Source organism: Monomorium pharaonis, chromosome 5, assembly GCF_013373865.1.
Source record: "Monomorium pharaonis isolate MP-MQ-018 chromosome 5, ASM1337386v2, whole genome shotgun sequence".
NCBI lineage: Eukaryota > Metazoa > Arthropoda > Insecta > Hymenoptera > Formicidae > Monomorium > Monomorium pharaonis.
Genome location: NC_050471.1, coordinates 2,599,658 through 2,610,037, shown reverse-complemented (window position 1 = coordinate 2,610,037; position 10,380 = coordinate 2,599,658). Strand labels below are relative to the sequence as shown.

The window sequence follows — 10,380 nt, the reverse complement described above, 5'->3', positions numbered from 1 at the left end:
CACGTTGTTCGAATAGATATAGAGGAAAGACTTACCGAGGCCGATTTTGCTGCGTGTACGCTGGACCGCGGGCGGCGCAATGTGATTCTCGGCCAGAGTCGCCAGGCAGAGGCCGTCGCCGTCGTGAAGAGAATCAAAGACATTCACCGTCGATGGTTCCACGGGATACAGACGACCGACTCGACCGCCCAACTCCCAGTACGCAAGGGTACACCATTCCCTCTGTGCCGTCTCACCTGTGAACAATAAAAAGAAATGCAACGTTTAAAGCGTGAGGATTACTAATTTGTGATGTCAAGTTGTTGCTTGCAGATTTATTCATGAATAAAAAAGTCGAAAATTGCAAACATATTAATTCCCTTTCTAATAAAATATGATTTATTTGCGTTAAATAAATACGCGAGATAACATGTGTGCAAGTGCATTATGCATTTAATTAACGCATATGTAAAATGCAAAAAAAAAAATACTTGAGGTACTTTGCGAGAGATCGTGAGAATTTTTTGGAGGAACTTATTCCAAAAGGTGTTCTTGTAATTCTGTCATAGCGTGACGACGCACAGATACCGGCTGGAATTATTTTGAAGTGGACGACGATTAATCTCCAGTCGAAAATATACCGAGTTTTCTGCTAATGGTATTATTGTTAGCTGCTCCGCAACGGAAAAGAGATTAAAATCAGGTCCCTTCCGACTCTTCGGAGCTTATCTCATCACTCGAAAACATTTTCTTTTTTTCTGCATTTTTGCCTGTAGATAATGGCCGTGTGGGGGGTTCGACCGAATGGTCAGGACGGTAGATTTATCGGAACACGGTCGCAAAAGGTTAAAGTGGTCCATTGTAGTCTATTGTCTAATCACGTTCGTCGAAAGTAATGCTCGAGACGCACAGTTTTCCGAATGCTTATCTGCCGGATGTAGACGAGACGCTCTCTTGGGATCCGTAACGAGTGGTCCTTTCCGGTAAAGAGGTTTATACGGGGGTAAAGGGAAGGGGGAAACTGCAGGCGGTGTTGCAAAGGAAAGCCGGCAAGTCCCACGCTTTTCGCCGTTACGGCATCTCCGGCGGCGGCGTCGCGCGTCGTCGCCGTCTGGGACCGGCGCCAGGATTCTGCGGGCCGGACGTAACGGTCAAACGAAATAAGAATTCTGACTAGGAGGAAGGCATGAGGCGCATCGCATGATGGTGAAATATCGAGTGCCGATATGTTTCGAGTCTGAAATACAATGACAGGAGACGGTCGTGGATTCGTGTTAACAGAATTACCGTTTTAAAGTCTTGGCACGTTTCTTCACGTTTACAGTTTTTATATTAGTTTCGCTATTTTTATCAATTCGCTATTTTTATCAATGTTAAAACATTAAATATTACTTTCATCTTTATTCTTGATGTTCGACATTCAGCATTGATCTTGTTCTCTCGGTGTACCGAGTGTATAAAGTTTGATTTATTTTTATAATTGTAACGTCTAATATGAATCCAAGTTCTTTTGTGTTTCAATTATTTAGATTGGTAAACGTGTGCGAAATGTGGTCAATGTTCGTTGCATTAATACGATTTGCTATATAAGTGATATTGGACAATTAATGTAGACAGTGATGTATCACACGTGTCACATTTAACTTTGCGCATTAATAAATTAATCTGGGAGGCAGCTTTATTCGCGCAATTACGAAAAATTAGCATCAATTAAATACTTTGACGTCAATCCCAGTTCTCTCTTTCACGCCCCATCGCGTCGCGACATTTCAATATCACCAAGTTTCCGGCGTTGGCAATTATTTCGCGTCACCTAGCGCGGCCGTCGAAGACGATTCCGGGCGTCGAAGGCGTTTGCAATTTCTTGCCGATGATCGGTAACAGGACGATCGACGACCGGGGTGAAGCCGAGTGGGACACGGGATAAATTCCGCTGGAGTTTTGCACCGGTGCGTGGAAATGCACGACCGAAAACAGCCTTATCGCGACCGCAATAAACATCGTTCGATCTCGCGCGAGCAAGGCTCGGGCTTGGCTCGGCTCGGCTTGGATCTCTTCGCGCGCGCGCGCGCGCGCGCGTGCGTGCGTGCATGTGCCGGCATCACGCACATGAGAAAGAGAAAGAGAAAGATAGGGCGCAGGCGGCGGCGGCGACGGCGACGACGGCGGCGGCGACGAGGAGTCGGGGGGCCCCTTGTGCTTCCACCACAGATAAAAATAGATATTACGAGTTTACCGCGGCGCCAAGATTGCGGGGTATCGCGACGATTACGTCATCGGTAGTAGCGCGAGTGGTTGGAGCAAGGACGCCTGTCGCGTCGCCCGCCGCCGTCGTCGCCGTCGAATTTTCATGTTTATCGTGCGATCGTCTACGGTCTTTCAGCAGTTTCTGGCCGCCACCGTGACACCGCCGCTGCGCCTTTTATCTCCCCATATCGAGTTATCGCGGTCCAGAAGCGCGAGATCAACCGCGAGGTAGATACGCCAGGGATATACGGGGTGTCCCCGGAAGGCAGCCCCCGCTCGACCGGAGATTATAGTCGGGGAGGGAGGAAGGGGGAGAGGAAAGTATTTCGTTTTCACTATTTCGACGTGTCGTCGTATCCAAAAGTGATCCACGAGCCGGGAAGATCTCGCGCGTTGCAAGTGTAAAGAAACCGTCCGTCGGAATTCTCGGACGCTGGGGAGAGGGTGAGGAGGGAGGCTAAATCATGGTGCTAACGCGCCGGGGAGGGAAGTCGAGCGAGGTGTGTTCCGCGCGCACTCGTCGTCGCGCGACACAATAAACGCAGTCACTAAATGCGGGCCGCACGCGGGCGGCGGCGACGACGACGCATGTGGCACGGAAAATTGGAAGCAGACCGAAAGCCCTGTAATAAAGCAATTCTGTCGGTTCTCTGAAGATCACGATAAAGAAGCAATTACGGAATTGACCGCAGCTTGCCGCGGCTCTTAAGTGTCCTCGTTTCTCCACGCGCCGGGATACCAGGGAGGAGGACGTATCATTTCACGTCTGGATCTCTCGGCGCGGGTCTTTTATTTTCGTAATCGCTCTCGTTTCCAAGGATCTCTATCAGCGCGCTTCTCGCTTGAGAAAAACCTCCCGTTGACGAATCGGTCGACTGCCGCGAGACAGAGAGAGAGAGAGAGAGAGAAACAACTCCAATTCTCGCTAAATTCCTCCAACACCGTGCGTGAGACCGATTCCACTCGCGAGAAACGCGGACTTTAGAGTGCTTCCCCCAAAGCGCGTTATTAACATTTAACGTTCCTAATACGTCGTAATGTGAAAATATACGAGGCACGTCTCCGTTTATTGGCGAATTAAATTCTGACGTGATGAAAAAGACGTCGCATTTTTATTATATATATATATATATATATCTCTGTTTAGTAATCAACTGCAATTCCGGTGAGTCCCAGGGATCGGCGGTGACGCGACGTAATAATAAAATGCAAAACTCTCCCGCGGCGCTCGCTCGCTCGCGAAAGGATCCGTCTAATGGGCAGCAGCGTGCGGAGTTGCGGTCGGATATTTATCGTTCGCGGCGTACGCAGATCTCGAGTGTCGACCTTCCCAGCCGCATACCAATCGCGCGGTGCGCGCGATACGGGCAAGGTGTTTGCACGGGAGCGTGTGTAAACACGGATGGGAGAAAAATAACGCGCGCCGCTCGGTCCCGAGACACGCGACAGCGTCGGCTAAAGTGTCTGGAGTCTCGTTTGGAATGCGATACCATCGCGCTACCGCTGTCGTTGCTACCGCTCCGTCCGTACATACGTCGCTGTCTCCGCGGCAGAAAACGCGTACGTATACGTGGTATCCCGTTTCCGAAGATAAGGAACGTTCGAAACATTTAATTCGCTCAATATAAAAAATTGCGACCGATCGTGCGAAAGGGAAAGGGAGAGAAGGAAGAAGAGGAGAACTTTACATCGCATCGTCCGCTGCTGAATCGATCGCTCATTTATTCGCGGGGCAATAAGCCCGCGCAAAATTTCCATTCGTTAGTTCCAAGAGAAAAAAAAAAGGAGTACCGAGTTTTGCGAAGTAACACAGCCTGCGCTTGACCCGGCGTCGCGAACGCGCCGCGGAAATATAAATTCAGACGTTAGAAAAAGAAGCGCGGGAGACTTTACCGTAAATCATCGGGACAACGTGGCGACGACGGCCGACTCCCCGATAATAAATTTCGGGGTGAGAGACGCGGAAGAAAAGCGGAACGGCCGACGTCGCGGCGCACTCGGCCCGTAAGCGAATTCCACAGGGAGATTGGATGCAATTACTTATCGACGCGATCTGCAAGAACAATGCTCGGCGGCCCTCCGACTTCGCTCCCCTCCCACCCCCATCCCCGACGCGACTTGTGTACGCTCGCTCGCGGAGAGACCGGCCGGGGGTGTTGTTTTGATCGGCCTGATATTTTACGTTCGTAAATTAACCCGGCGAGATTTATATCCGGCCTCGTCGGCGTTTCGTGCGACGCACACGCGAATTTGATTGAAGCTCCCGATGGAGAAGAAGCGCAGAAAGAGAGGAGAGAATAGCATTTCCTCCACCGAAACGTTGTTGAATTTTAATAGCAGCGAAATGGCGTACCATATTGACATTGAGAAATTTCTAAGAGAATCGCGCGTTTTCAGGATAAAGAATTATTCAATTGATATATACTTTAACGGCGTGAAAAAATCAATAACAAAGTACATTAATTTGATAAAAATACGTCATTTTTACAAGGATAAAAATTGTAATTTTTTAATTGCTAGTATCGAAAGTCAACAAAATATACTATTTTTCGGTTCTTAATATTCACAAGAGTATAACACGTTATATTTATAAAGATAAAAGATAATTTTCCTTCGAAATAAATGTATTTTTCAAAAAATTGAGATATAAAGAGAGACGTAGTTCTACAATCGTTGCAATTGTTTGATATCGATATTCTATCTCCGCGCGACCGTGTCCGTGTTTTATGTCTCACCAGTCGATAAGGAAAGCCAATTGTGAACGGCGCTTTAAGCGCGGATCGCGCGAATGACTGATGCAAAGCCACCGGAGTGCCAATGTGTTTTCCCAGTTGGGTCAAACACCCTGAAGCTTAGATAAGGTTCCCAACCTTGGCATGGCCGAGCCAAGTAACTGCGTAACGTAGGTGCACATGCACGACGACGACGACGACGACGACGACGATGACGACCATGCTGTTCCGCGTGTTGAAAATCTCTCACGTAAAAAGATAAGACTGCGTGCGTCAGTACAACAAAGCAAAGTAGGTACGTCAAATGTAAAAAAAAAAAAAAAATAATTTCAGTTGTAAGATCACAATCTTTCATTCATCGCGCTCTCGACGAGCTGCTGCGGATCACGTAACGGAGAATTCTAAACATTCTCTAGAGGAGCTCAGAACGCGATATAAAAACTCGAAGCGTCGCACTTTGATTATTTTTTTATCGCGCGCTCGCGTTTATCAAAAATAAATCATTCGACCTCTCGAGATCTCGCCACGCAGAAAGTTACACACGAACAATAGTAGTGACGCAATATACGCGTATTATCATCTTTACCTTTCATATTTTCCTCTTACACTAATCCCCGCATCATCTCCGCGATTGCGTTTCATAATAATACACGTGTGCGCAATCGAAAAACGCCTTTCTATATTTTTCCTTCGCGTCCTCCCTCGGTTATATTACACCAGATCCGCTTCGGATCTTCAGTCTTGACCCTGATTTCCATTCGGCCTACGACTGTCCTCTATCTATTCCAAAGGGAAGGAGAGAATTTCGCGCGGTCCGCGAGGGCACGCGCGATCGCGCCAGGCGCGCACACATCGGGGTCGACGGCTGTACGGTAAAGGTAGTAAAGGCAGTTGCCGTGTGTCGCGTGTATATATCGGCGCACACGGAGGGAGTGAGAGAGAGACGCGTGACCCTTGTCCTTCAAACGGCCTTTCTACGACCGCGCGCGAGTAGCGCCGTATAAGTGCGCGTTGCATACCTAAACGACACACGCTCTCGCGCTAGCGAAGCAGGAAAGCCGGCCATCGCGCGCGACCACCTTCCTTCTCCCCTCCCTCCCGCCCTCCTCTTCCGCCCCGTACACGCGTGTACGTGTCGCCGGAGTGCACGAGCATGTGCTCCAGCCGTATAACCCGCAATTCCTCGCTACCAGGGACGTACCTGCCAAATTCCTCACCTCCGGGGATTCCCACTTTGCCGAGTAGAACGCGGCTAAAACGGTGGTTTACCTGTTCGACCGAGCGAACGCGCGTGTTTCTTCGACCTGATTCACGTATACAGCTTGTTTTATAGTTTAATTAAATTATCACTTTAGAAATTTTTTGAGAATATGACGATTGGTTCGGCATTGTGTTATCCAAGTTGTAATAATTTACATCGCTCGTCTACATGAAAAAGAATCAAAATTGTAAAAAATAATAGATTAAAGTAGCATATTGACGTGATCCAATTTTTTTATTTTCAAGCATTAGTATCGTTGTATCGGTAGGCGTACCGACAATAATACCTAATTATGTGAAGAGGACGTCAGTACTTCCGTACAGTTCCACAATTGGCGTAATCAGAGAAAAATAATCTCAGGCTATAAAAATATTTGTGCATACTGTCAGTATTACCGATTCAATTATTACTGATCGAGTAAAGTCTCTGAATAGTGGATGTCTATTGCAATTTATATGTCTTAAAAAAGTTAAAAGAATAATTAAATTAATACTACATAATGCATATTAATCTCACGTTATTATATAAAGTTATATTTATCCGCAAATTCATCTTTGTTTTTCCTGCGCAAATAGACGGCTGTTGAGTAACAGAAAGAGAGAAAGAGAGATACAACATAATGTATCGTTTATAAATATTCTAATTCAATTCACCAGACCAGAGCAAATACGTTTTTACGCGCGTCTTTAATCTCTCAACGATAATCCGTATTATTTATTATCCCGTTGCATATGCAAGCGGGTGTACGGCTGGTACACTCATTAGAGGCTAAGAACCGATTTGATCCCGGCGCGAATCACAATCCCGTCGAAGAAGGCGCTACACGCGCTTTTTACTCCCCCCGCCCCCGCCCTCTTCTTCGCGCGCGATGGATCGACGGACGGGATACCGCCGTTTATTTTTACTCCCGCGGGAATGCGGGATTCGCTAAAAATAGTTGGCCACGTATCCGCTTCCGTATCAGATAGCGTAACGCGGGATGAAACGATCCCGAGGGACGACACCCCGTGCACGCGCGAGACACGCCACCGCCGTATTACACATGTATATTGCATATACAAAACGTACGCGTGCGTGTACGCGTACATAATGTCTAGTCTTTGATAGACGAGTGCGAGCGATAGGAACTATAGGAGTTTAGCTGAGCGGTGTTTGCCCGCGCGATAAGACGCGCGCAAGCGTGTGCCAGTGGCGCCTGTGCCGAGATGGCCGGAATTTTCAGTATTTCGAAAGCGACTCCTCAGATTACAGGGAAGAAGTTTCCCATGGGAGAGACGGCGGCCGCCAGATATAACCGCCAAGCAAAATACACCTTTATCTCTTTCGGCTTATCATTTATTTGTAGACTCTCTATCTCTCTATAAATAGAATCCCATCGAGTATTCCCTTTCTAGTTTCTATTTTTAGAAAAGCATACAGTTGTACCTCTTTTCTCGTTCCCCAGTTCGAGTTTCAGAAAAATCACTGCCTCACGGAACTGCGTGGCTCTCGCGTTTTCTTTTTCTCGGAGATTGAACGTTAAATATCTGGCACGGTCGGCGCGGTTCTCTCTCTCGAAAAATTGCGCATAAAGGATTAGCCGTCGGTAAACCGTCGCTAATTGGAAACGCGATAAATGTTCTATCATCTAAAATATCGCAATCTGCAAATATTTACATAACCAGTGGCGCTAAGTTAAGCACATGCCTAGATAAATACGTCGAGATATGTACGAATTATCTCGGCGCGGAGGCCGTCTGTCTTATTCGTTGCGACAGAGACCTGGCCGTACGCGTTAATAAATACATGTTAAATACACGCTTAAAAATTATAATACGTTGGCTGTCGCGAACGCGTCCGTCGCGACGGGTGTCGAAGCGCGCGCGCTTCCTCGAGAAGCCCGACAGACCGATCTTCCTTCAGATGAGAGCCACGTTAAACCAGGAGGCAGGTGCGCCAGTCTGTGCTCGAGGTGCGGGGAATCGTTTTCAACCTCGCCCTGCGTGTAATCGGAAACGAGAAGGAGAGAAACTAGACGAGACACGATCGTATAGGAATAAGACATGCGGGAAGCAGCATCGCTACCGGCTTACCTTGAAAGAGAGACGCGATGATATTCCACAAAGAGAGAGAGAGAGAGAAAGAGAAACATTTATTATTTGAATGTTCTAGGGCAAGCCCTCTAAGAATTTACAGAGTAAAAAAACATATTGAGTTAAAGTGAACAATAACACAAGTAACAAAACTTCCAGAAAAAAAAAGAATATATGAATAAGAGATAAAAGTCAAGCAGAGATAAGATATTAAAGAGAAAGAAAGAGAAAGAAAGAGAGAGAGAGAGAGAGATCTTCTTCGCGACGACCGTTTGCGTCATTTTTCTCCCCCGTGGGGGATCGAAAGACCGGTGTACGATTTCGTCGAGTCCGCGAATCTCGACGTCGCTTTTCGCGAACTTTACGCGTAGTATAAGTGTCCGAATGCGTTCAAGTTGTGTAAATCACGTAATACACACGGATCCGTGACAGGTAGAACGGATACGATTAGGAAACGCGTCTCTTCCCGAAATTCTGCGGAAAGCGCGTGCACGTTCTTGTCGAAATTGTACACTGAAAAAAAAAATTTCGTAGCGCTGATCGAGCTCTGGTTAAATCACTTCAATTAAATGTATGATTAATACAACTACATATTTAATTTAGTAATTATATTAACAATAAAAAAAAAATAAAGGTTAATTTGATCCCGTACGTCTTAATATCAGCATATCTACTTATAGGCAGATCTTATTCTTCAAGCTGATTCTTAAGTGTATCTTATTTCTCTCTCAAGTTCTCCGCAACATAATTAAATTTATATATTAATTTTTTGTATGATTAGACTAAATAAATAAACAAAAGTAAAGTTTTGAGAGCATTTATACAACATATAAAGAGTAAGAAAATAGAATTTTATTATATATATATATTGTTTTCACAACAAATAACTTTTAAAACAATTAAAGTTCTCAATAATATAGTAACTAATCGCTTATTGAATTGATAGCAAATGATTACTAAATATTTATTCCACATTTGTAATTGAAATTATGTCACCAAAGCTATCGCATTTCAACTCGATCATTATTACTAAACTTTTTTTTTTCAGTGTAGAACAGGCAATCGTACGTTTTCTTATCGCTTCGTAGACGTAAACACCGTTGAAATAATTTTCCTCATTACGGACGAGCACTGTCAGCGTATATCGAACATTACGATCGTCAGAACATTAACGAGTATTGATTCTCTGAAAAAGTGAGGTGTCCTATAACGTCGCAGTTTTTATTTTCTCCAGTGTTTTTCGACGTTATTTCTAACGACGGCGCATCGAACGTTCACATAGACGGCCGCGTGCTGGAGAGTCGCGACGGAATCGATAGAAAAGGCGACTCACGTGAGGACACAGGTGAAACCGCTCGCGGGGTGGAAGGTACTCCCCCTGTCAATCGAAACGGCGCGACATCGTATCGGCGACGGCATGGCAGTCAGACACACGCGCGCGTCAGAGAGGCGACGGATGACCGCGTCAGCGAGTCGCCAAGTCGAGGACAGACGCCTTTTAAACGAGACGACTCTAAGCGGGAAAGGATCGTCCGCGGCGCGCAGCGTCGCGCCGCGCCGGCGAGGCGCAACGGCGTTTGGCTTTCACGTGGAATTCTATCCACGGCGGGTCGTTCGGTCGGTCCGAAAAAAATCGCACGCGTTCGCGTGCTAGGAGAAACGACGACAACAACAAAGCTATAAACCGCTCGCTTCCTGCGTCGCGCCGGCCGTCCGGTTTCTGAATGCATTACGTCGCCGTCGCCGTCGCCGCGCGATCGTCGTCGTCATCGTCGTCGCCGACTTTACTACTCGCGCACGCAAACCTGACACGCGTGGCATAAATATCGGCGAAATAATATCGCCGCGTGCATTCCGAGAAAAAACGACGAGCGCCTGCTCATCGTCAGGGTATGCGTAACGCGAAAAGAAAATAGTTGCGCTCATTATCTATGCGCGAGTAACAGAGTGATATAATAACAAACGCGGATTACGACGAGCGCGATTGTAAATATATATATATATGTATAAACGTATCGTTGTAAATTATTTAATAGAAGAAACAACGTGGAGGTAAAAATAGATTATCGAGGCGAGCGCGATGCATTTA

General features: G+C 46.5%; 1 protein-coding gene across 1 annotated transcript in view; it reads right to left on the bottom strand.

The window, feature by feature from the left end:
• LOC105834650 (mothers against decapentaplegic homolog 2) overlaps positions 1-10,380 on the bottom strand; it is a 48,396-nt gene that overhangs the window by 7,364 nt on the left and 30,652 nt on the right. The window contains exon 4 of the mRNA XM_036287581.1: positions 36-236. Coding sequence (XP_036143474.1) covers positions 36-236 — 201 coding nt within the window. The remainder of the gene's footprint in view (positions 1-35; positions 237-10,380) is intronic.